The sequence below is a fragment of the Stenella coeruleoalba genome (assembly GCF_951394435.1).
Source record: "Stenella coeruleoalba genome assembly, chromosome: 3".
Classification (NCBI taxonomy): Eukaryota; Metazoa; Chordata; class Mammalia; order Artiodactyla; family Delphinidae; genus Stenella; species Stenella coeruleoalba.
This window is the reverse complement of record NC_137148.1, coordinates 162,198,416-162,223,390: the sequence shown is the minus strand read 5'-3', so window position 1 is coordinate 162,223,390 and position 24,975 is coordinate 162,198,416. Positions and strand designations below refer to the sequence as shown.

Sequence of the window (24,975 nt, the reverse complement as noted above, 5' to 3'; positions counted from 1 at the left end):
AAAAGATTTGAATGACACTTGGTCAAAACTATATGGATAGATAACAAGCATGTGAAAAGATGTTCAAAATCTTCAGTTATCAGAGAAATATAAATCAATACCACATTGAGATACTACCCCCCACACACGAGAATGGCCAAAATTAAAAGGATGGACCACGTAAGTTCTGTCAAGGATGTTGAGCAGTTGGAACTCATATATTGTTTGTGACAATGTAAAATGAGTCAACCACTTTGGAAAACAGTTTGACAATTTCTAAAATAAACATACACCTGCCCCGTTGGATCCAGCCATTTCATTCCTAAGAATTGACCCAAGAGAAATGAAAGTTCACACAAAAACATGTACACTAATGTTTTTAGCAACTTTCTTTGTAATAGCCCAAAGCTGGAAATGTTAGTGAATGGATGAACAGACGGTGGTCCATCCACACAGTGGAGTACTACTCAGCAATAGTAAGTGATGAACTACCGATACACACGACAACATGGCTGGATCTCTAGAACAGCAGCCAGACCAGCTTGTTCTGCCTGCACTGGGAAGCCTCAGCCCTGCTCCCTGCCCCACCCCGAACAGTGCTTTGAGGAAGGACCATCAACCAGCTGAAAGTCTGGCTCCCACTTTACTCAGTCATTGATTTAAAATTTGTGATGGTCATTTTTAGGGCTTCCCTGGTGGCGCAGTGGTTGAGAGTCCGCCTGCCGATGCAGAGGACATGGGTTCGTGCCCCGGTACGGGAAGATCCCACATGCCGCGGAGCGGCTGGGCCCGTGAGCCATGGCCGCTGAGCCTGCGCGTCCGGAGCCTGTGCTCTGCAACGGGAGAGGCCACAACAGTGAGAGGTCTGCGTGCCGCAAAGAAAAAAAAAACAAAATTTGTGATGGTCATTTTTAAGTCCAAATCTAAAGGTCTCCATAAAACAGCCTGCACAGAGGGCCAGGTCTCTGAGTGGTCACGAGAGGCCAGATCAGGAGGGGTACATTCATTTCCTGAGGCTGCCACAGCCTAACACAATAGAAATTAATTTTCTCTCAGTACTGGAGGCCCAAAGTTCGAAATCAAGATGTTGGCAGGGCCGTGTTTCCTCTGAAGGCCCTAGGATAGAATCCCTCCCCTGCCTCACTCCCAGCTTCTGGTGACTCCAGCAATCCTTGGCATCCCTTGGCTTGTACGTACATTACTCATCTCTGCCTCTTTGTCCACATAGTTTTCTCCCTGTGTGTCTGTGTCTTTTCTCCTCTTCTAATAAGGACACAGTCATTAGATTCAGGGCCCATTCTAATCAGTATGACCTAATTTTTAGTTTTAATAATTTGTTTATTTTTGGCTGCATTGGGTCTTCGTTGCTGCATGCAGGCTTTCTCTAGTTGTGGCGAGCGGGGGCTACTCTTCGTTGTGGTGCGCGGGCTTCTCATTACGGTGGCTTCTCTTTGTTGCGGAGCACAGGCTCTAGGCGTGCCGGCTTCAGTACTTGTGGCACTGGGCTCAGTAGTTGCGGCTCGCGGGTACTAGAGCGCAGGCTCAGTAGTTGTGGCATACAGGCTTGTAGTAGTGCTCCGTGGCATGTGGGATCTTCCTGGACCAGGGCTTGAACCCGTGTCCCCTGCACTGGCAGGCGGATTCTCAACCACTGCGCCACCAGGGAAGTCCCAGTATGACCTAATCTTAACTTGACCAAGTACACCTGCCAAGACCCTATTTTTAAAGCTTACATTCTGAATTTCCAGGTAGACGTGAATTTTGGGGCTACCTTATTGAACCTAGTATAAGGGCTCCAAGTGCTAGGTGAGCAGGGGACGCTTCTCTGGAGGCCGTGGGAGCCATGGCAGTGTGGGCAGAGGTGGGTACAGCCAGCTCTCCGTGTCACAGAAACCCCAGGGGCTGGTGCAGGGACAGTGTACAAAGGGCAGTGAGGAGGGGATCCTTTGGGAGGGAGTCAGGAGGGGAGAGAAGCTGTGTGTCTGGGAAGGCAGTGTAATGCCCCCTAGCATGGGAGTGATCACCTTGCTCTGATGCTTTAAATACTCAGGTTTATTCATCATAGGCTCGGGGATAGTGATAAAGAGATTTGCACTCACATCTGACTGAGGAGATCTAGGGTGACAGCCAAAATGATTTTTCAGAGAAGACAGAACATCAAGAGTCCATTTATTTGATGTGCATGGATGAAGTCTCCAACCAAGGGTCAGACGCGTCTCTGGTGAGCTCGCCTGTATACCAGCAACACATCGTCAACGGAGCCTCAGCATCATGCAGCACCCGGGTCTGTCCCTGACCTGACCCGACTCACTGTGTGACCTCAGGCAACATCGCTGAGCCTCAGTTTCTTCCTCTGTAAAGTGGGCTCATGGTCCTTAATGGATGAGATGGGTAAAGTGTCCAGGCCCAGAAGGAAGGCTGAAAACATTAGTCTTCCTTTCTCCTTCCCTCCTCCTCACAAGATCAGAGGCCATGTGACGTCTGTCCCTCCAAAGGGAGGAAAATAGGGAAGGGATGAAGGAGCTGGTGTCCAACTCTCGATGAGTCTCTGGTTTGTTCTGTGACCTTGGCCAAGTCAATGCCCCTTTCCAGGCCTTGGTTTCCCTACCTGTGAAGTGGGCACAAGGGGTTGGGCCTGAGGACATCCAAAATCATTGCTAAGGTTCAGATAATTCCCAGGGAAGAACTGGGGTCTTTCTCAGACCCCAGTGTTGGGCCTGGGGATTTCCCATGTTGTCCAGAGGGGACTCCAATATCTTACTTTTGTAGGTAGAGAAATATCTGGCCTTGTTTTGGGGGAGTGGGCAGGGGTGCAGCATCTAAGACTTGGGTCCAGCTGGAAGGAGGAGGCAGGATGAAATGACTTTCTGGAGGTGGGGCTTCACCTCTTCCCATAGGGTAGGGACGTGCAGTCCCGAGCTTATTTGCATATGATGTGGTCTAGCCAATAGGAGCCCAAGACCATCGGCTCATGGCCTGGGATTGGCTCCCCTGGGGTTCCATCCCAGGCGGTCAGTCCCTGACTGCCTCAGAGGTCTGTCTCTCGCAGGTTAAGACCTTTGTCATGTTCACTGCCTGGGGTCCTGGAGCCAGCTCCATTCATCTCCTTCTGACCCAGGAAGAGCAGATGGTCCTCGTCAGTGGGCAGGAAGTCAGGAGGCCTCTTGGTTCCTGGGGGCAATTCTTCAGCACCCTGGGGGGAGGAGAGAAGAAAGACCCTGTCATAAAGACCACTTCTGCTGTGTCAGCTCAGATATCCTCCAGTTGGGGACAGAGGGCCTGGGAGGACAGAACCTGGGCAGAGTTGCACAATATCCCCTTGTCCAGTGCATAGGTCAGTCCTGTCCCTTCTGCCTCCAAAACCTCCATCCACTTCTCTCCCCCATGCCCGTGTCACCTACAGTCCAGGCCATCAGAGCTTCCATGGATGCCTGCCCACCTCCTCTCTCTGACTCTGCCTATTGTTCTTCCAGAGAATATTTTCCCACAGCAGCTGGAGGGAGCTTTAAAACACTTAAGCCAAATTCCCTCCCTCCCCAGCCCTCACCGTCGAGTCTGCTCTGGCCTCAGACCCTTTGCACCTGCTGTGCCCTCCACCAAGAATGCCCTTCCCTCAGATTTCCCTATGGCTGTCTCCTTCTCATTCTGGACTCTATTAATGTCCCCTCTTCCAAGAGGCTATCCCCATCATAGCATTCTGCTTTATCTTCTTCCTAATATTCACCACCTGCTTAGATCCTATTCCTTTCTCGGTTTAGCCTTCTTCTGCTCCTGCCAGTACAGGTCTGGGTACACAGCAAGTGCTTAATAAATAAGGGAATGAAACAGGGATTCCAAAGCAAGAGCAGGCCTGGATCAGACCCCCCAGGGACAATGTTTCTTAAACTCAGGACATTCCAATAGCAGCCACACGGCTTTGGCCGAGGTTGGTCTACTCCCTGTGGTGTTTCTTATGTAAGAGTTTTCCTAAGTTGACTCACTTTTGAATTAAGCCATTTTCTTTTCAGGAGACACTTTATATCAACACCAAAAGACAAACCAGTTTCACTTGCCATAGATTGGAAGTAATTGTAAAAACAGATAAGATGAAAATGAATTCTGCTCAGTGCTTGTTAAAGGGGAAAGTGTTGAAGACACATTAGCTCCCAACTGAGCCTTTCCACTGGAGGTAAGGAGAAGTTGAGAAAGACAAACATGCTGACTCACCCTGTCACTTCCCTGAGTTGTGGCCACACACAGAGCACCCGAAGCCACTTCACTGCCCCTCCCCCAACTCCGGGAGCAGAGCCCTAGACTGACCTTCATCAAGCTGTCATCCAGGGTGGCCACTTCTTCCTTAGGGGCCACAGATGCCGTCTGCCGTGTGAGGTCCCACCACAGCAGACCAGGACCCAGGGCACTGCGCTTGGTGGGGCCTGAGGGGGCAGAGAGAAAATGGAATTATTTAGCGAGGGGTGGGGGGCGGGGACTGGAGACCAGGCCCTGGGGAGGGGAAGGGAGAGCTCTGATGGTTTCCAATCCGAGATCTGATAGTGACCCACTGGGGACACTGGCAAGTCTCTGCCCCCACTCTGGGTTTCAGTTGTCTCATCTATACAGTGAGGGGTTGTAATAGAACAACAGTGGATGGCCAGGAGGGTCCGGCACATGGTTCCGTTCACTCCTATGTCCCTATCGTCTAGAATATTGCCCAACAGAGAAAGACTCAATAAAGGCCTGGTGAATGTGAAGTCTGAGACTCGGGAAGCAAGAACAGGTACTATTATCTCTGTTGATTTCTTTTGATCTCTTTCCACTTCTCCATGGGATTCAGAATTCCTGGAGGAGCGCAGAGTTGCTAAGGTCTTGATGAGAAGATATATCAGCACCAGGGACAGCGTCTCGTGGCCCTACCGGCCTTCCTCTAGCAAAGACTTAATTTTGGTGGGCGAAGAGGGAATAGAGAGGTGGATAGGGGATGCCTCTGTTTCTGCCTTTGCAAAATAGGACGAGTCCCACGAGGTGGAGGGTTGTCCTGAAGGTGATACAGCACAAAGGGTGTAGATGTGGCTAGCACACAGTGGCCACTTGGCTGGCAGAAGGATCCTTCCTTCCCTCCCTGTCTGGTGGGTCCTAGAGGTAGAGGGATGGACAGGATGACTTCTAAGAATGCCACACGCCCTCCTTACCCGTCAGGCAGCTGACGAGAGCTCCACATAGCACGGTGCTCACTGTGCCCAGGGCACCATAATAGAGATAGGAAATGGCGTAGAAGCTGTCAGTTAAGGTGGGTTGATCAGGGTCCATTTCGAGGCTGGGGGAGGGAGAGTTGAGCATGAGTCTAAAATCCACTCCCAGCCCATTTGCTTCTTCCTGTCTCCACTCCCACGTCTCCACTCCCACGACCCAGCCCAGTCCTCCATTATTGCTCATCTGGCCATGTGCCAGTTCTCCTTCCCTGCTGCTATCCCACCAACACCGTCAGGCATTCTGTACACACAAGCAGAGGGAGCATTACTAAAATGTAACTCAGACCACCTCCTGCTACTTCTCATCACCCTCCATGGATCCCTATTGCCCTCAGAATCAAACCAAAGTAAGCTCTAAGAAGAAAACAGCTGTGAACCTTTATGACCTTGGATTTGGCAATAGTTTCTTAGATATGACACCAAAAGCACAAGCAGCCAAAGAAAACATAGAGGGAATTCCCTGGCGGTCCAGTGGTTAGGACTCCTTGCTTTCACTGCCGAGGGGGTGGGTTCAATCCCTGGTCAGGGAACTAAGATCCTAAAAACCACGTAGCACAGCCAAACGAAACAAAACAAAGAAAACATAGATAAACAGGACTTCATCAAAATGGAAAACTTTTGTATATCAAAGGATACTGTCAACAGAATGAACGACAACACACAGAATGAGAGAAAATGTTTGCAAATCGTACATCTGATAAGGATCTAATATCCAACATTATAAAGATATAAAGAATATATAAATTACAACTCAACAATGAAAAGACAAATGGCCCAGTTTAAAAATGAGCAAGGGATCTGAGGAGACATTTCTCCAAAGAAGATATAAATATGGCCAGTAAGCATGTGAAAAGATGGTCAACATCCTTAGTCATTAGGGAAACACAAATCAAAACCACAATGAGATATCACTTCATACCCAGTAGGATGGCTAGAATTTTTAAAAGGGGAAAATAACAAGTATCGGAGAGGATGTGGAGAAATTGGAACACTCATATGTTGCTGGAGGGAATGTAAAATGATGTAGTCACTGTGGAAAACAGTCTGGTGGCTCCTCAGAAAGTTAAACATAGAATTACCATATGATCCGGCAATTCCACTCCTAGGTATATATCCAGAGAAATGAAAACATATGTCTACACCAATACTTGTACACAAATGTTCACAGCAGCACTGTTCACAATCACTAAATGTCCAACAACTGATGAAGGATAAATAAAATTGATCCATCCACACAGTGAAATATTACTCAGCCATGAAAGGAAGGAAGCTCTGATACATGCTACGATGTGGATGAACCTTAAAAACACCATGCGGAGTGAAGGAAGCCAGAGACAACGGGCCGTGTGTTGTACAATTTCATTCATATGAAATGTACAGAATGGGCAAATCCACAGTGACAGAAACTGGATTAGTGGTTGCCAGGGGCTACAGGGAGGTGGAAACGGGGAGTGACTGCTAAAGCGTACAGAGTTTTATTTTTTGGTCTTTTTTGTTTTGTTTGTTTTTGAGGTAATGAAAATATGCTTCAGTTAGTGGTGATGACTGTATAACCTGGGGAATATACTAAAAGCCACTTTTAAACGGCTAATTTTATGGTCTGTAAATGATATCTCAATTTAGAAAGCAAAGAATCAGATTCCTCTGGCTGGACCTCTTCTCCTATCCTTACTCCTCGCATTAAATCCACCCCAACCTCACCATAGTTGGAATGCACTAAAGTGAACCCTGGGGGACTTCCCCGGTGGCGCAGTGGTTAAGAATCCGCCTGCCAGTGCAGGGGACACGGGTTCGATGCCTGGTCCGGGAAGATCCCACATGCCGCGGAGCAACTAAGCCCGCGAGCCACAACTGCTGAAGCCCGCGCACCTAGAGCCCGTGCTCCGCAACAAGAGAAGCCACCGCGATGAGAAGCCCGCGCACCACAACGAAGAGTAGCCCCCGCTCGCCGCAACTAGAGAAAGCCTGCCCGCAGCAATGAAGACCCAACGCAGCCAAAATAAATAAGTAAGTAAATAAATAAACTGAACCCTGGTCTCAGAGCCTTTGCACTTTCTTTCCCCTCTGCTGGAAATGCCCTTCCCTCACTTCTTCCTGCTCCCCGCTCCTCCTCTCAATCGGGCCAGGATCCCTCCCTGGCCACGCCTCCCGCTCACACCAGCTCGCTCACCTGGAGGCCCTGCTGGAGGCGTTGGCGGCGAGAATCGGGTCTAGGATGCCAGAGGCGTTGGCCGAGGGCACAGCACAGCCGGCGGCCGATGAAGGCAGGACCCCCATGGACTGCGCGCTAGGCGGGTACAGAGTGGCACCCACGGCCACCCACAGCGACAGCGCCAAGCCCACCGCCAGCCCGGACAGGACGCCCTGATGGGGGACCCAGTGTCAGTGGAGGGTACTCCCAGCCCCTCACCTCGCTCACCCCCACTCACCAGCGTATTGCAGGCGGGGAGGAACATTCCCAGGATGAAAGCTCCTAGGAGGGGGCCGCTGATGACTCCCATGATGGTGAAGGAGCCCTGGGAGAGTGGGTGGGGTTGAGACTGAGAGCAGAGCTCTCCCACCTTTCCTGTCCTCAGTTTACCCGCTGGGAAAGGAAGACCTGGGGAATTCTACTGTGGACCTTGAGACTCCTCTGTGCCCTAAAGGGGAGGCGACTCCTTGTGCCTGCCTCTCTCCCAAAGATGCTGATTCTCTCTCTTGACAAACTTGGTTCCACCTCCAGGCCAGAAGGAGGCCCTTCTTGCCCCCAGGCCACCATTCCCGCTCCTAGCTGCCCCCGCTCCCCCGCCCCCCCCGCTTTTGGCCAGGTGGCTGCAGGAAGTACCCTGCCTGTGGCATCAGTCAGAACTCAGTTCTGCCGCTGACATGTGTAACCTTCTCGGAGCCTCATTTCAACGTGGATGTTGCCTCACCTCTTGGGGAGATTAGGGCAGGGTGGGGAGCGGGGCTCACCTCGAGAACGCCGCCCCCCAGCAGGGAGGACAGAGCTGCCACAGTGAGACAGGCCGAGCCGTAGATGAGCGCTGTAGTGGATGGGGATGGCACTGTCAGCGGGGAGAGGCTGCCCTGGCCCCCCACCCGGGTCCCCCCAACTCACACAGCCCCTTGGAGATGATGACAAGTCTCCGGGGGGTCAGACTCGGCAGCCGAGGTTTGATGAGGTCCTCCACAGTGACAGCAGCCATGGCATTGATGCTGGTGGATGCAGTGCTGGCGGGTACACGGGAGGGGAGAGGGGTGTCCTCAGGCCACATCAAGGGATTGGCCACACACACCCTGGGGCCTATCTGCTAGGGGAGGCCCCCAGCTGCCCACACTATCTGGCCTGCCAGGACCCCCAGCCAGCCTGAGGGCAGAGGCAGGGGCGACAGAATTCCTCAGGAGTGGAGATGTCCACATCTCCACACTCCCCCATAGACCTGAGACACCCTCGCAGGAGCAAGGACACCCATGACCAAGGACACAAATGACACAAGTTCTCATTACAGAGCGATAATGGGGTGCAGAGAGCAGTCTCATGGAACTCTGGTCACAGCAGGAGCAGGCCACAAGTTGTAGAAGATTTGAAACTACCAGAGTGTGAGGCCCCTGAGGGCAAGAGTGGGGGACCGCTTGGCCATGGCTGTGCCCCAGTATTTAGAACAGCAGTGCCTGCCACATAGGTGCTTATCAAACATTTGTTTGGGGGATGGAGGACAGAAAGAAGGGAAAGGAGTCTCGTGTGGCCCTGCCGGGGACTAAGACGGTAAAGACTCTGGAGCTGGGGTCCTGATGCCCAGGGTGTGCCCTTTGCCAGAGCCCACCTGATGGGGACTGAGCAGTAAATGATGGACATGCCCAGAACATTCCATCTCACAGGGGAGTGGCTGGTAGAGACAAGGAGGACCCACAGGCTCAGATGTGGCCAAGTGAGCAAGCTGTACCACTCACCTGAGGGTGCCACTGTAGGCACAGGCCAGAAAGAGCCCAGGGACTCCAGGCAGGTCCACGAAGATGTCCAGCACCATCAAGGGCATGTACTGGGGGGAGTCGGGGGTCAACCTCCAGGACAGCAGCTCCCCAAGGGCAGGGGCTTCTGTCTGTCCTTACACTGCACGTCCCCAGCACCCTGTACAGACCAGGCTCACAGTGGGCACTTAGCGTGTGTGTGTTTGTTGATCGACTTTGCGATACCATGCAAAGAGCCCTGGGACCTGAGTGAGGCAAGGTCCTGTGTCATCCCCACTTTACTGATGGAGCCAGTGAGACCAAAGAGGTACACACCTTGCTTGAGGTTACACAGTCAGACAGTCCAGGATCTGACCCCAGAGGAGGATCTGATGGGATGGTCTTGCAGCCTCTGCCAGCTCTGAACCCCAGGGTCAGAGATCCCGCCAGGGTGTGCAGGTCTAGGTCTTGGCCCTGGTGCTGCCCCTGACTTGCCTGTGGACCTCAGGCAATTGCTCTACCCACGACCTCCTGCCTCAGTTTCCTCATCTGTAAGTCAAGGGCCATGGCAACCTTGGCCTCATCACATGTTGAAAGATTTGATGGGAAATTAACTGCTTGTGAAGGGAACAGCATAAGACACAGAGTAGACACTTGGGACATGAGAGAGGGTCATTATGGTTAATGTCATCATTTCATGATGGACCATGGTCCCATCTCCTCCTTGATAGCCTTCAGGGAGTCTGAAATGCCCCTCCCCTACTCCCTCCCATGGCTTCCCATCACCTCCCAGATCCTCCTGTGAGCTGAGCTCTTTCCTGCCTCTGGACCTTTGCACAGGCTGTCTCTACTTTTCCACTCTCACCCGCAGAGACTCATCCAGAGGTTCACAGTGGGGGTGGGTAGATAGAAGTGGCCTAGGAGCCTGGACCAGACTCACCTGGTCTGGGGCAGAGATACGCCCTGCCAGGAGAGGGTCACAGTCAAGGTAGAACGTGAACATGATGATGCCACAGAAAGCAGCACTGGACACGATCAGGAACAGGCCCAGTTGGTTGACGAGCACGGCCCTGGGGGGAGAGGTGGTCTCAGAAGGGGAGGGGAGCAGCACGTCCCCGAAGTATATCCACTTTGCCCCTCCCAAATACTCACAGCTTGGCCTGTTCCTCCGTGCGACAGGCCATGTAGCGCTGCACCTGCGCTTGGTTCACACCATACATTGAAAGCCATACCAATGTGCCACCGACAACAAAAGTCCAGAATGTGTAGCGGCTCCTTGGGTCCAGGTCAAAGCTGGATGAGGGCAGGGACAGTCAGCCATGTGGGGATGCCACACTGACTTCACCCTCCCAAAGTGCCCCGGATAGCCATTCTGCACCTTATGGGCCTTAAAGGGATATTTGGGGTAGGTTCTGAAGTGTGACTAGGAGTTTGAATCATCCACGTATGCATTCAGAAAACATTTTTTCTATGTTCAGCTGGGAGCTCAGAGAGCCTGCAGTCCCCAGTCTGGGCTAGGGGGTGGGGTGGTGCACAAGTCTGGGCCAGATGGAGGGATGGGGGCGGTGGGAGTACAGAGAGGGGGAGCCAGGGTTCTGTCCGTGGGGAGTCTCGGGAGGGGAGCAAGGAGGGCTTCCTGGAGCAGGAGGCGTTGGCTGGCTTCTCTCAGGGCAGACAGATGTCAGCTCCATCGTTTGGCAGTATCCCCCTTTATGTTTTCACTTACTCCATCAGGTTGATCCTGGAGTGGTTCTTGGCAAGCTCAAGTACTTGCCCAGGTCCACCCACGAGCATAGTTCCGCGAGCCAGGACAACCCAGAAACCACTCAGCATCACTAAGACCTGAAACACGTCGGTCCAGATCACAGCCTTCATGCCGCCCTGCAAGATGTGACAGAGAGGGAGACGGGGTGTCAGATGGGAATCTGTCTGGGGCCTACAGGACAGGGCAGAGGTAGGAGGGAGAAGGAGTCAGGTGGCGGACCTGGCTGGGGCCAACCTGGCCTGGCCTCCAGCAGTGGCTGGGACCAATACCCCTCTCTGCCTCGGTTTCCTTATCTGTAAAATGGGGGTAATAACAGTACCTTCCTCAGGGTATCATTGTGAACTAAATTAGTTACTATAAGAAAAATATTTGGAAGAGCATCTGGCACATACAAGTGTTCAGTGAGTGATGGCTGCCACCATTATTATCATTATTAGTACTACTGTTGTTATTAGCTGTTGTTTTTACCCATCCAGCCTTCATGTCTTTGGCATGTTCTTCATGTTTTTGTCTTGGCAGCCCCTGGATTTTCCTTTGGAGAAGCCCCTTCCCCCACCCAGGTCACTTGGGTGAAGCTAACCCTGCTCCCAGCTCCAGGAATAGCCAATCAGAACATCCTAGCTACCCAAACATCTGTGAATGGCTCATCCTTCACAGAATACCAGAGCCAGCCAAACAGAACCCTTCAGGGACTTCAGCCAGCCCATCCTGAAATTGGAACTCACTTGCTGCTGGAAGGAAGCCAAAAGGGATGGAAGCCTGGAGCTAATGAGGTCCCTAGAGATGGGAGAGGGACCCAGAGGACTCTGTTGTAGCCCCTGGATCCACCCATGCCTGAAGCTAGATTGTCCTTGGACTTTCAGCAATAAACCTTTCAAATCACCTTTCATAATAAAGATGAGGAAGTAGGCCCAGTTGGGACACAGGCTTCCTCCGGAGGAAGGGAAGGTAGGGAGTGGATGGGCCTGCCCACAGTCTCTCCCACTCAGTGGACATGGAGCCCCACGTCGGGTGGGGGTAGGGGGACATTCACCACAGTAGTGTAGAAGGTGCAGATGACTCCGGTAGACAGGAGCGATGCCCAGATGTCCAGCCCTGTCACTGCAAGGAGACCCTCCCATTAGGCCGCTGTGCAGGGTGTAAACTTGGCCTCCACTCTCTTGGGCCCTCTTCTCTCCAGGAGGATACTTCCCTCCCAAGTCTCTCCTAGGGCTGCCCCTTCCTTCCCCTGGTCCAGTCTCTGAGCTTTTGTCCCCTCCTCGTCACCCTCCCCCGAGTCAAACCTTGGTTCAGGATGAGCGCGGGGGCGTAGATCACGATGCCGGTGTACAGCATCTGCAGGTAGAGGGCAGGGGCAGGTGAGTAGGGGCGGGGGGATTGGGGGGCTCCTGGGTTAAGAAGGCATTAGGAGATAGGGGGAGAAGGGTGGTTGGGGTACGTGACTGGGGGCAGATGGGCAGGGCCATGTAGGGTCGCGGCAGGCTCGGGTAGCGCGTATGCGAGAGGCCTGTGGGCCAAACTTGTATTATAGACGAAGCCTCTTGGGGGCGGGGCCATAAGGATTGTGGGCGGGGCCTAGGCAAGGCTTTGCGGGGTTGGGGCGGGGTCGTGAGGGAAGGAAGAGGGCTCTGGGCGGGACCGACCAAGATTTGACCCGAGCTGGAACCTGGGGGCGAGGGCGGGGCCGAGGCCACTCACTGTAGCTACCAGGTACTGCAGGGTCCCGCAGAGCCGCACAGCGCGGCTGAAGCGCAGCTCCAGATACTGCAAGGAGGAGCCGAGGGCTCATGGTCACTTGGACTGGCCTTACCCAGGGGTCCGACGCGTCTGGGGTCCTTCACTCGCCCTCTTGGCTTCTGCCCGCCCTCGGGAGGGCAACTGCGCTCTCCTCACTCTTGCCCACGGGGGCTCCCGCCCGGAGCACACACTCCGACCTACCTGCACACACCTGCGCACACGCGCCATCCCCGCGCCTGTCCACATGGCGCGTGCCCAGGAGGACTGAGCCATCAAGTGTGTACACATCAGCCCCACCCACTCCCATTCATGTCTGATCGTCCCCCGGGGCTGCCGCCTCTCTGAGTCAACTTTGGCAAGATACAGACAGTGCCTGTAGCAGGCTGCCTACCGTACACTGGTCAAGATTTTAATCACTTTGCTCACTGCCCTGGAGCGAGGTCCTGTAATTAGACCAGTTTGACGTTTGGGAAACCCGAGCAGATAGGCAACCCCTTGCCGAAGGTAGGAGGAGGCGGGGATGTCGGATTTCGAATCCTGAGCCCGCCGCCCGGCGAACACTCGGGTGTACGCAAGCCCAGGCATGTGGGTTGCAAGTGTGTGCCTGTGCGCACGTGAGTGCGCTCCTGGCCGAGCCTGGCCACGCCCTGACCGGGTTTCCACCAAAGGGAATCCGGACGCCGGCTCGTCTACCTCCTTCCTGCCCCTGGCCCCAGTGCCTGGGGCTTCTTCCCAGAGCCCTCGCCACCTGTCCGCCCGGGGGGCCCCCACATTAAAGCACTAAGGAGCCCGCCTGCGGCCCCCTGCAGCCCCCTGCGGCCCCCTGCACAGCAGTTCAAATCCTCAGGATCTCCCCCGCCGCGACCCTGCGTTCCCAGCCAGGCAGGTCCTGACGCTGCCGGGCCTCTGCCTGGTACCTGGTAGGTGCTGGTGAGGCCCAGGCGGTAGAAGACCGGCAGGAAGAGCAGGGCAGTGAGCAGAGAGTTGAGCAGCTGTCCCAGGCACATCCAGAGGAACTTGAGGCCGTAGCGGTAGGCCTCGGCCGGCACGCCCAGCACCTGTACCGCCGACATGAAGCTGGCGGCCAGCGAGAGGCCAACGGGCAAGGCAGTCAGGCGCCGGCCCCCGGTGAAGAAATCCTCGGCGCTGCGCTGCCCGCCCCGGGCTAGCCCGACCCATAGCCCGATGCCGGTGGACACCAGCAGCATGAGAGCGAAGACCCCGTAGTCCCAGGCTCCGAACGTGGCCCGCGCCCCTGCCTCGACGGCGGCCATGAGGTGTGGGTGAGGGGACCAGGCGTGTCCTCCGCCCTTCCAGCCACCCCGCGTGTCTCGGGTCAGGGAAGTTGGCAGTGGCAGAGGAGGCAGGACTGCGCAGAGGTGGGAGGATGCTCGGCCTCGGCAGCTACACGGCAAGCCTGTCCCCTTTGGTCCCCCGCGGGCCGGGGCTCCCTGGGCAAGGAATCTGTGGCTCCTTGCTGCGGTCGCCTGTCTCCCTGTCCCTCCTCTTCGTCTTCGTGTCTGTCTCCACCGTCTGTCTGTCCGTCCACCTGGCCTCCCACTCGGTCCGATTGCCCGGTGCAGCTGTGCGTCCACCACCCAGACGTCCGTCCGTCTCCCTGGGACCTGTGCTCAGCGCTGACTGCAGGAGGTCTCGGTGGGGCTCAAAGGGGCAGCTCGCGGTGGCGGGCTGTGGATTTATTGGGCTCCCGGGTCAGCAAAACTCCGCCCCCAGACGTGGGGGCGGGCAGGACCCGCACCCTTTCCTCCCTGGATTCGATCGGATAAGCCGGGACAGGACACGTAGGTGGCTGCTGGGGGGAGTGGGGTGGCGGAGCTGGGGAGGCTCCCAAATGCCCCCCGCTTGCTTCGTGTGGCACTTTCCGCTGACCATAAGCTATTAATGCCTCCCTTTGACAGGTGGGGAAACTGAGGTTCTGAGATGGCATGTCACTCACCCAAGGCCACACAGCCTGGAGCAGTGGCTGCACCATTCAAATCGCCACTGTGCTTTTTGCACCTTGAGCTACGGGGAGCTCACTCACCCACAGGAGTGGGGTTTACTTTCAAGGTTGCAGGGTCCCATAAGGAAAGTTTGCTGTGCTTGAAACACCGCCCCCAACTGGCACCGTGACCCACTCCCTTTCTCTAGAACCAAACCCCACTCTCAGGCTAAGTTGAGTGGGAGGCATTCAAGTCCTGAATGCATACATATTTGAGGAAGTCTTTGCTTCTCTCTGGGCCTCAGTTTCCCCATCTGTAAATGGGGGTAAAATAGCCCTTGCCTCAGAGGAGTAAATTGAACCTGCATAACAAAAGCCTGGCACAGAGTAAGTACCTCATTCATTCATTTCTTTGTCCATTCATTGGTTCCTTCACCAAACATGCACTGAGTGTCTACGCTGTGCCAGACATTAAGTGTATAATGGAGGTCACGGGGGACGGATCGTCTGTGGCCATGAACCTGAATAAATGGAGACAGGACTACCTGGGGAAATAGTGTCTGGCATGTCCCTATCGCACAAATGAGGAGACCAGAGGTACAGGGGAAGGGGAAGTCCCTTGTCTAGGGTCATGTCATCAAGAAACTCAGACACTGTCATCTGGAGGCTCTGACCTCTGGGTTCATGTCCTAGTTCGACCTCCAAAAGCTGGGTTCCCTCCTCCATAAGCGAGAGGGATCTAAGAATTTGCCCGGTTTCATGCTAGCGCACTGGAACCCTCCCCAGCCTCTGCCGCCCCCTGGTGGCCTCTTCTGGCCTACACACGTCACCCAAGCTGGGTCCAGCGTCCCCCAGGCATCCTCATGTTTCGCCCAGGACCGTCTTCTCACTCTCTCCGCGCAAGGGTGCAGAGCCAGCCTGCTCTTCCCTGCATCTGCTGCCTGCTGGTGTGCACCTTTCACCTGTGCCAGGAGGATGGGGAGGACACCGAATTCCTCCTCCTTCTACTCCCCCGCTGCATCCTCCTGGAAAACCTGGTGGGAAAGGGGAAATCCAGGATTCCCACAGGGCCAAGCAAGCGAATGCAAATATATGCAAATTGATGCAAACTCAGGCAAAACCTGTCGTATCTCCCCAGGGAGGTTCTAGGAACAGGACACTGGGGACACAACAGGATCCAGGTGGACCCACCCCGCTCACGGCCTCATGGCTCTGACCAAGCCAGCAGATGAATACCCATTTCAGAAGCTAATAGATGACAAGAGTGAAGCAAGGTCAAAGATGGAGACAGCCTGGGGGGCCACTTAATGTGGGGTCTCAGGGAGGGGCCCTGCAGGCAGAGAATGAGCCAGGCTTCGAGAGAGCTGGGGGGAGGGCCCTGAGGTGGGAAGGAGCAGGACAGGGAGGGACGCAGTGGACCTTGAGCCTTGGCGAGGGTTCTGGGTTTTATTCTGAGGGCGCTGGTCAGTGGGGGCGGGCCGCCATTAAAGAGTCTGGAGCAAATGAGGGACCTAACGAGAGTTCTAGGTTCTGAAAAGCCCACCATGTCCAAGGCGGCGATTGAGGGGTGGGGAGAAATGGGTGGGTTCAGGACATGTTCTGGACTTCCTGCACGGGAGGCCCAGAGTTGGAGGCCCTGCAGGGGGCGTGGTAGAGGAGAAAGTATGGAGGAGGGCAGGGATTAGGGAGGGGAAGCAGTCACACCTTCCCCGACTGTGTGATTCCTCATGGAATGGGAGGAGGGCAGGCAGGACCCCAGGACCCCCTGTCGATGGGGGGAGAGGAGCAGGGCGATCCCTGAAGGCCCAGCAGCAGCAGTCTAAGCAAAAGGGGCAGGAATGTCGGGGTGCTGGGTGCGTGTCTGCTGCCCCCACTCCTGCCTGCTGCCTGGGTTCCAGCGTTCCCACGTCTCCCTGGTGACAGGGCAAGGGGCGGAGACGAGAGGTCACGAGCTACTCTAGCCCTAGCTTGACCTGCTGGGTATCTGTCCTTGAACATCTAACCCTGCACTCAGTAAAAGCAAACCTTTATTACCACTGGTGGCTGTCATGGTCATTGTCATTGTGAGATTCTCTGATTCCAAGTCCTAAGGATTCTGATCCTACGATTCTCAGAGTCTCTGGGCGTCAGGATCTACTACAGGTCTCCTGCCACCCCCACCCCCACCGTCTTGCCCTGGCACCTGCCCTTGGTCCTGACACAGGAGTGAGGTGCAGGGTGGGTCAGGGATGGGTGGCTCTTCCCCAGGGCTCCCAGCTCTGACCAGTCTGTGACAGCCAGCACCTTGACAAGCCCTGGGAGTGTCTCAGCACCTGAGGAGGGAGGGGTCCACCAGGCCTCTCGGGTTCCAGATTCTTGCCCATCCTTGGGCTGGCCGGGTGAGTCCGGGCAAGGACCTGTTCCTGGGCCCCAGCTGACCACAGAGAGGAGTCAGTGATCCAAGTGGCCAGTCCTGCCTCACAGACCACACATGGATGGGCCCACTTCCTCCTAGCTCTGGGCCTTTGCGCTGGTTGGTCCTGGCATCTCAACTCCCACTGGAGATTGAGGGTTCAGCTCAGCGGTCCTCACCTCCAGCCAGCTTTGGAAAGCCTACAAAGGTGTTTACTTCTCATGTTCTAGTCATGCAGACCCAGGGTAAAAACAGCTGCTGGAGTACCAGCCATTGTGCCTATATTCTAGCCAGATGGTAGTTCCTGGAAATGGCACACCTCACTACTGCTAGTGTCACATGCCCATCCCTAGGTTAAAAGGAGGCTGCGAAACTTCTGGGTACCATCTAGATATGGAGATTCTTCTTACTGAGGAAGGAGAGAAGGAATATTTAGGAATTTCTGCCAGAAAGCACAGGGTTAATGAAATCAACTAGGGAAACATAAAGAAAAACTTGGCCTGGCCGCCCAAAATACACCTTAAACATCGGAAAGTACCCTGAGGAAAAAAGTATTTGCAACATATGTAGATTTTTTTCAGGCTTTTGCCCCACATACCTGAGCTTTTTTTTCAGGGGGTGGGGTGGGTGCACACCACATGGCTTGCAGGATCTTAGTTCCCCGACCAGGGACTGAACCCGGGTCCCAGAGGTGAAAGTGCGGAGTCCTAACCACCTGACTGCCACGGAATAACGATGCCAGAGCTTTTAAAAAGTGGTTCAACTTCGTAAGATTTTTTTCTTTCATATAAACGACTTTTGTATCAGGGCAGAAGGCTTTCGCATAAGGAAAAGCAAATTCAAATCCTAAGATGTGGTTTTTTCCAGCCACCGGCTTGCTAACCCAAGTTGTGGGCAAGGCTGGAGGAAAACATGACCCCTTCTTATTAAGTGCTGTTGAGAATGAACTGGTACATCCGTGGAAGACATTTTGGCAGAGTTAACATCAAAAATTTGACCCAGCATTGCCAGACCCAGGACTTTACCCCACGTGGTGCAGATACAGGTCATCACCACTCTTCTCAGACTTACTTAACTCCTCCTGGTGACGCAGTGACACACATGGCCCCTGCCCTCTCAGACTCAGTCTGGTGGGGGACAGAAACCCAATGGTTTACAGTCTTCAGTGAGGCAGTGATGATCTGTGGAGAGTAGTCTAGGCACAGCGCTCAGCAAGTGCAAAGGCCCGGGAGGTGGGAAAGAAGCACCGGTGTCGGAACAGGAAAAGCAGCCAGCAAGGACCCAGGGCCTGTCTTTCCCATGAGAATGGCTGGCTGTGCCTGAGCCCTGCCTCGGGCACCTCTCCAAGAACAGGTGGGGTCTGAAGTGAGCTGGTTTTCTGGAAACCACCCAGGATCATCCTGCCAACTAGCCCCACCGCCACAGGTGGGGAAGGGGAGACTGTGCCCCTATCCAGGACCACCCTCCAGGACTGGTTGCTCTCCCCGCCCCCTCAACTACCTCTCTGTGCCTCAGCTTCTTCCCAATCGACGGCCCTCTGGAACACAAGGCAGGTCCTCGTTGACCTGTGTACCCACCGCCTGCAGAGTAGTGACTCCCTAAGGCCTGTCAACTGAGCAGATCGGGTCAGTGTCCAGACCTTCTGAAGAGGACACTCAAGGTTCAAAGGGCCAGGGTTGCCCAGGGTGACACACCAAGGACAGATGTTCCCAACATCTGAGCGCTTAGCTGTGCCTCAGCCTCCTGGCTGAGGAGCTCAGGCCAGGGTAGGATTAGCTTCATGCCTGGAATTCCAGGAGACAGATGCCCACTGTGAAACCTTGACCTCCTTGGGCAGGATTAGGACAGCTTCATTCAAGGGGCCTCCAGCTGGCGAAGGGGAAACAAGCTAGCACAGCAGGCTCATGACCCTCTTGGACGCCCCCTTGTGCCTGCTGTGAGGATCCTGACCAGGGTTGTAGGCTGGGTGGGGAAGGCCACACACAGAATGAAACCAACCCCATCAACCTGATCTCCCCCAGGGTGCAGCTGTCATCTCACCACCACAGAAATGGGGGGCGGCGGGGGGAGGCACAGAGCTGAGAACTGTGTCTAACAAGGCAGGTAAGAAAGATCTGGGGGCCAAACCTGTGGCCATACAGCATACCCCGAAGCTCACAGCACAGAGCTGCCTGCTGGCACCGAGAGAGCTGAGGGGGGCAGGGGCTGGCCATTCCTAGAGCTCCCCTTCTGGAAAACCCAATGTCAGGGTCCTACTCGAGGAGAGGACTCCTCCCAGAGCACTCACAGCTTGGCTGCACCCTTTTGAGTTCTGCAGGGTGTGCAAAGAAAACAACTGTATCTGAGCGCCCGGTTTTCCCAGCGAGTTTTATTTGGGCAGACCTGGGGACAGGGAGGTCCTGCATCTAAAAGAAGGTGTTGGGCCTCTTGGTGGTGAAGCGTGGCTTGTGCTGGCGACGGAGGACCCGGTGGGGCAGTGGGAATTTGATCTTGGAGTCCTGTAATAAGAAAAGGCAGGCAAGGGGGTTGTGGGGAGGCTCTTAACCTTGTCTCCCAGGGACCACTGAGGTGTGGCCACCCCCACTGGGCTCCTGCGTCAAACCCGGTGCTTTACTGCATCTCCCAAGTCTGGAGGAGCTGCCTGCCCAGCAGGGCCCCGAGGGCACTCACGTGGAACTGCTTGACTGCTGGCCGGCGGCACTTGCTGGCTGCGATCTCCTCCACCTTCATGATCTGGATCGAGTGGGCCCGGGCACGGTGCCGGGCGCCCATGTCTCGGTCTACAAGGATCAGGAATGGGGGCACTTGGGGAACAAGTGGCCACAGCACCTGGTCCCAGCAGGTACTGGCTACCGAGTGTGTAGAACCTCCAAATTCACTTTGAGGGGCATGGCTGCAGGCCCCCAAAGGCGACAAGATCCACTTGCTGTTAGCACCTCTGTTTAAACTGCTGTTACAAGAAACAGCAGTTCTTGGGTTTAGGTGCTTGGGCTCTGGTCCTGGTAGGTGACCCACCCTGGGAGCACCTGGGGCTGCGAATGGCAGGTCCCAACACTGGACAGGGGCTGGATTAGGTTCTGAGCAGCAGTTGCCTCTACACAAGGGGCTGACCTCAAACCTCAAGAAGGAGGTTCCAGATGCAGTTGGTGGTGGGCGACTGAACCAGCTCAGGAACGACTCGAGTACCCTCCCTCCAATCTCCTAAGTCTCCTTGCTGCCAAGGTTCCAGAAAAAGGTGTGCTTGGGGCATCCTCTCCACTCCTCCTGCCCCCAAAGCAACACCTCCTGTGCCTCCCGTCACCATCCCTGGGACTCCCGCCTGCCCCCAAGGAAGCTCTTGCGTTTGTCCTGCCTCAGTCTGGCAGGAAGGATGCCAGACTGAGCCGCAAGTGCCTGCCCTGTGAGCCTAAAGGAGGGACCCGGTGGCTTACAGCACTGGGTGACAGCGCCGGCTGTGGTCAGGTCCCGGTACTCCCGGTACATGTTGTGGGTGCCACTGCGGGAGTCATAGCGCAGCCAGATGCCGAAGTTCTTCACCCGCAGGGGAGATTTTTCGAACACCTGCCAAACAGAGGAGACCAGCTGAGGCGAGAGCAGCAAGTGAGCTTCAATCAGACCCCCCCCATCCCTGAACCTCTGCTCCCGCCCCACCCTGCCGCTCCAAAGGACAGCCCAGCCCCCAGGCCTCTCTTGCCTGTTTCCCAGTCCCCGCACCTTCAGACATCTGAGGGGAAATGTGCTGTGCAAGGGGAATTCCCATGGCAACAGCACGGGTGGAGAGCAGTCCAGGCCGAGATGCTTCCCCCATGGGGACCGACACAGCTCCAGACCACCCCTCAACACAACTCTCCTGGGACCATCTGGCCAAAAACCATCTGCTGCCCAACGCAGCCTCACAGTGCAGAGTCCAGCATCTCCCCCCCCCCCTTTACAGATGAGGCCCAGCCTCAACCAAGGGATCCCAGCAGGCCTTCCCTGGGCCTTGGGCTTTCTCATTAGGAAAAGGGCACCGAGCCACCTATTCCATCCCAACCTAGGGCCTGAAGAGCACAAGGGAACAGGCCAGAGTTTGTAAAGTCTGCTAACTCTGTGGGGTGACAGATGCCCCATGGGAGGGTGTAAATCCTCTCCGGATCCCACCCAGCCTCAAACACCCCATACCTGTCCACAGTAGACAATTTCCCCTAAAGACTTCTTCATCTTCTTCAGCTGAGATACAAAGTACCAGAAGCGGGACTTGGCAACAACATGGTTAGGCGCAAAGATCCGCATGCGATAGAGGGGTGGCGTGCGGCACTTGGGGGTCGGCAGGCAGCGCCCCACCACCTTGTATTCTCGAAGCTGAAAGAGAACGGGGGTGAGGTGGGGCCGGCACCCAAAGCCCAGAGGTAACTGTGGAGACTCACTCTGCTCCCCTTCCCAAGCCCGTTGACAACTGGATGAGGGGACGGAGAAGGGCAAGTCCCACCCCAGGGCCTCCGTGCGAAATCTGGCTGACTGTGGGTCATGCCACTGTCTGAACCTTCCACATAAAAGGGAGCGAGAGTGGGGAGGATTAACCAAGGTGCCTGTGTGCCCTTGGCCCTGGCTCAGGAAAGCTGGGTGAGCGTCGCAACCGCTCCCTTCCTCTCCCTTTCTATGGGCTGGCCTGGAACAGTCAAGCTGTCTCCTTCCTCCAGAACATCTCTGCAGCTCACAGTTAACTTGCCAAGATCCTCTTTCATTCCAGACCCCAGAGACAGTAACCACCCTGGGATCTCACAGCCAACTCCAGGCAGAACCAGGACAAGAATCCAGTTCCCTGCCCAGCTCTGGGCTCCCTGCTCTGCTGTCATGACTTGCAGCTGCCTCAGTTTTCCCAGCTGCTGTCCAAGGGGTTTGGACTCCCACGTGTAAGCTCCCTGTTTACACAGATGCAAAAAGTGAAGATGTCTGCCAGGTCCAAATCCTGTGCTATATTAGAAAGGAACCATCTCCATAAGATGACCCGTCACCATTTTACTAATATCAATAGAAAATAACTCCAAACCTCACAAACTCGGTGCCTACTTCTGTCAACCTGACTCATCGGCCTCCCGGACCACCCATTCAGGAAGGGATACCGATGCGGTCGGTCCCTTTTCCAGTGTGGAAACTGGGGCTGGAAAGCTGAAAATGACCCACCCATACTGTTTCTCCTCAGGGCCTACTCTTCCATCTCTGTGCTATTAACACCCTCTGATTTTGCCCAGTACTCTCCACAGCGATAAGGCTCGCACTCTCCATGTCAGCTCGAACTTAAAATAAATTTTTTCTATTTCTCTCACAGTCATGCCAGGAGAAACAGAATTCTATTGCCCTCCCCCCCCCACCCCGCCCTCCCACCACCCTGTCCACTTTGCTGACGAGGAAACTGAGGCTCGGAAGCTCGATGAGGTCCCGCGGCGCGTGTTTCCACGCCGTGCAACTTGTCCCTTCCCCTGGAAAGGAGACTCGGCCTCCCCGATCCCCGAGCCGGCCAGGGCCATGCACCGGCCTCCCCACGCGGCTCCCGCAGTGGCCGCCATGTTGGCTGCAACTGGGGACGGCGGCGCGCGGGACCTAGCCGGAACAAGCACTTCCCGCGTGCCCCATGCCTCCTCCCGTGGCCCACGATTCGGTCCGCTTCGCGCTTCCCGACTCCCTGCCCCACCGCGATTGTCTTACCGTGCCCGAGGCCTTCATAGCGCCCTATACACGCTCGCCGCCACCCTCGAAAAGGAAGTGACCGGCCTCGCGCAGCCGCTCATCTCGACTTCGTGGACGGAAGTCCCTCCCATTCGATGCCGCGAACCCATTGGCTCGTCGGCCCCGAGCTCAATAAGATCTGCTTCTTCATTGGCTCCAGATCCACCAAACTCTCGCAGCCCGGCCTCCGTTTGCGGCGAGACTACAACTCCCAAGACCGGGGGAGATTAGCACTCCTGTTCAAACGCGACGTAAGGGAGCGTCGGCGCGCGCGCATGCCGGGCGTTGTAGCTACGCCGGGAGGTCTCGGTGGCCAGTTCCGGGTTCCACTTACCCGGGAGCTTTATGTAGGTAGAAGCGGACCTCGGGTGGTCCAGGGGCCATGATGAGGTCGCGGCGCTTCTTCCCACTCCGGGTCTCTTTTCTCCCGGAGATGTGTTAACGGAGTTCTCGAGTTCTCTTCTGTTAAATGGGAATAATACTGGTGTTTTTCATCCTAGAAATGTTACAATAATTAGATAAAATAGGGCTTCTCTGGTGGCGCAGTGTTTAAGAATACACCTGCCAATGCAAGAGACACGGGTTCAAGCCCTGGTCCGGGAAGATCCCACATGCCGCGGAGCATCTAAGCCCGTGCACCACAACTACTGAGCCAGCGCTCTAGAGCCTGCGAGCCACGACTACTGAACCCGCGTGCCACAACTACTGAAGCCCGTGTACCTAGAGCCCGTGCTCCGCAACAAGAGACGCCACCGCAATTAGAAGGCTGCGCACCTCAATGAAGAGTAGCCCCTGCTCGCCACAACTAGAGAAAGCCCGCGCGCAGCAATGAAGATCCAACACAGCCAAAAATAAACTAAAAAAAAAAAAGAAAAATTAGATAAACTAAAAAAAAAAGTAAAACGCCAGGGACAGAGCGATTAACAATCGCTAACGTTCATTAAGAGATGGAGTGGTAGTTATTATTATTGTGGAGGGGTGTCTGATTTGTGTTTCATAGTAGCAGATATTCAAACCCCATCTGCTTGCTTCCAGTACAGATCCTGGGGCAGCGGGGGACGGGGGGGTGGGGCGGGGCGGGGGGAGGCGCTAGAAATGATCAAGGTGCAGCCCCACCTTTGAGGGACTCCGGGCTTAGCAATTTGTTGGGGCAAAAAGAGGCTCTCCTGGAGGGGAAACGGAGAATGGAAAAGGAAAGAACTCACGATGTCAGGCTGTGAAGAAAAGCAAAGAGGAAAGAGGGTAAATTGGAGGGTTTATTTTAGGAGGGAGGGCTCTTGGAGGAGGTGACAAATGAGCCCAATTAGAATTTTTTTTTACTAAGTAAAAAATTAATAATGGCTTAATTAAGATATAGTTCACGTGCCATACAATTCACACATTTAAATTGTACAATTCAATGGTTTTTTAAATTGCATTTACAGATATATATATGTGTGTGTATGTATATATATATATATATATATATATACACACACGCACACAGTTGTGCAACATCACCGTAAAATTTAGAACATTTCCATAATCCCCCAAAGAAGCCCCTTACCCTTAGCAGTCACTTTCCATTCTCTCCCCCTTCCCCAGCCCAGGGGTACTAAGAATCTACTTTCTATCTCTATGGATTTCCCTATTCTAGACATTTTACATAATTGGAATCATACAAAGTGAGATCTTTTGTGATTGGCTTCTTTCACTTAGCATATATTTTCAAGGTTCATTCACATTATACCATGGATCAGTACTTCATTTCTTTTTATGGCTGAATAATATTCTATTGTGTAGATATATTTTGTTCATCCATTCTTCAGTTGATGGACATTTTCGTGGTTTCCACTTTTTGGCTATTGTAAATAATGACAGTTGCGTGCAAATCTTTGTGTCAATGTATGTTTTAATTTCTCTTAGGTATTGCTAGAGGTGGAATTGCTGGGTCACATGGTAATTCTATGTTTAACTGCCAGAGTATTTTATAAAATTCCTGCATCATTTTACATTCCCGTCAGTAATGTGTGAGGGCTCCAAGTTCACTTCCTCACTGACGCTTTTAATTATTTGTCTTTTATTATAACCATCCTAGTGGGTATGAAGTGGTATCTCATTGTATTTTTTATTTGCTTTTCCCTGATGACTAATGATATTGGGCATCTTTTCCTGTGCTTATTGGCCATATGTATATCTTCTTCGGAGAAATGTCTATTCAAATTCTTTGCCCATTTTTAAATTGAGTGTTTTTTTTAAAAATAATTGAGTTATAAGGGTTCTTCATATATTCTAGAGATTCATAGTTGATATATGATTT

At 54.2% G+C, this 24,975-nt stretch overlaps 2 protein-coding genes across 2 annotated transcripts; both read right to left on the bottom strand.

The window, feature by feature from the left end:
- Positions 1–3,007: 3,007 nt before the first annotated feature.
- Positions 3,008–13,910, bottom strand: SLC5A5 (solute carrier family 5 member 5; the record flags this gene model as incomplete). The annotated part of the gene is made up of 15 exons (XM_079917869.1): positions 3,008–3,172; positions 4,279–4,394; positions 5,148–5,272; positions 7,378–7,571; positions 7,637–7,723; positions 8,160–8,230; positions 8,305–8,417; positions 9,138–9,226; positions 10,075–10,204; positions 10,287–10,427; positions 10,861–11,015; positions 11,933–12,000; positions 12,183–12,234; positions 12,598–12,663; positions 13,554–13,910. 15 exons carry the CDS (start codon positions 13,908–13,910, stop codon positions 3,008–3,010), a joined length of 1,929 nt encoding a protein of 642 aa, XP_079773995.1.
- Positions 13,911–19,310: 5,400 nt separating this feature from the next.
- RPL18A (ribosomal protein L18a) lies at positions 19,311–22,751 on the bottom strand. The gene is made up of 5 exons (XM_079917544.1): positions 22,656–22,751; positions 21,132–21,311; positions 20,402–20,531; positions 19,641–19,750; positions 19,311–19,468 (listed from the first exon to the last, which is right to left on the bottom strand). Exons 1-5 carry the CDS (start codon positions 22,671–22,673, stop codon positions 19,376–19,378), a joined length of 531 nt encoding a protein of 176 aa, XP_079773670.1. The 5' UTR covers positions 22,674–22,751; the 3' UTR covers positions 19,311–19,375.
- Positions 22,752–24,975: the final 2,224 nt, after the last annotated feature.

Excerpts from the sequence above, each read along its gene's own strand:
- RPL18A (XM_079917544.1), bottom strand. Across the intron at positions 19,751-20,401 it reads CGGCGCTGTCACCCAGTGCT|ACCGAGACATGGGCGCCCGG; the intron begins GTAAGCCACCGG and ends TGATCCTTGTAG. Across the intron at positions 19,469-19,640 it reads CAGCAGTCAAGCAGTTCCAC|GACTCCAAGATCAAATTCCC; the intron begins GTGAGTGCCCTC and ends TTCTTATTACAG.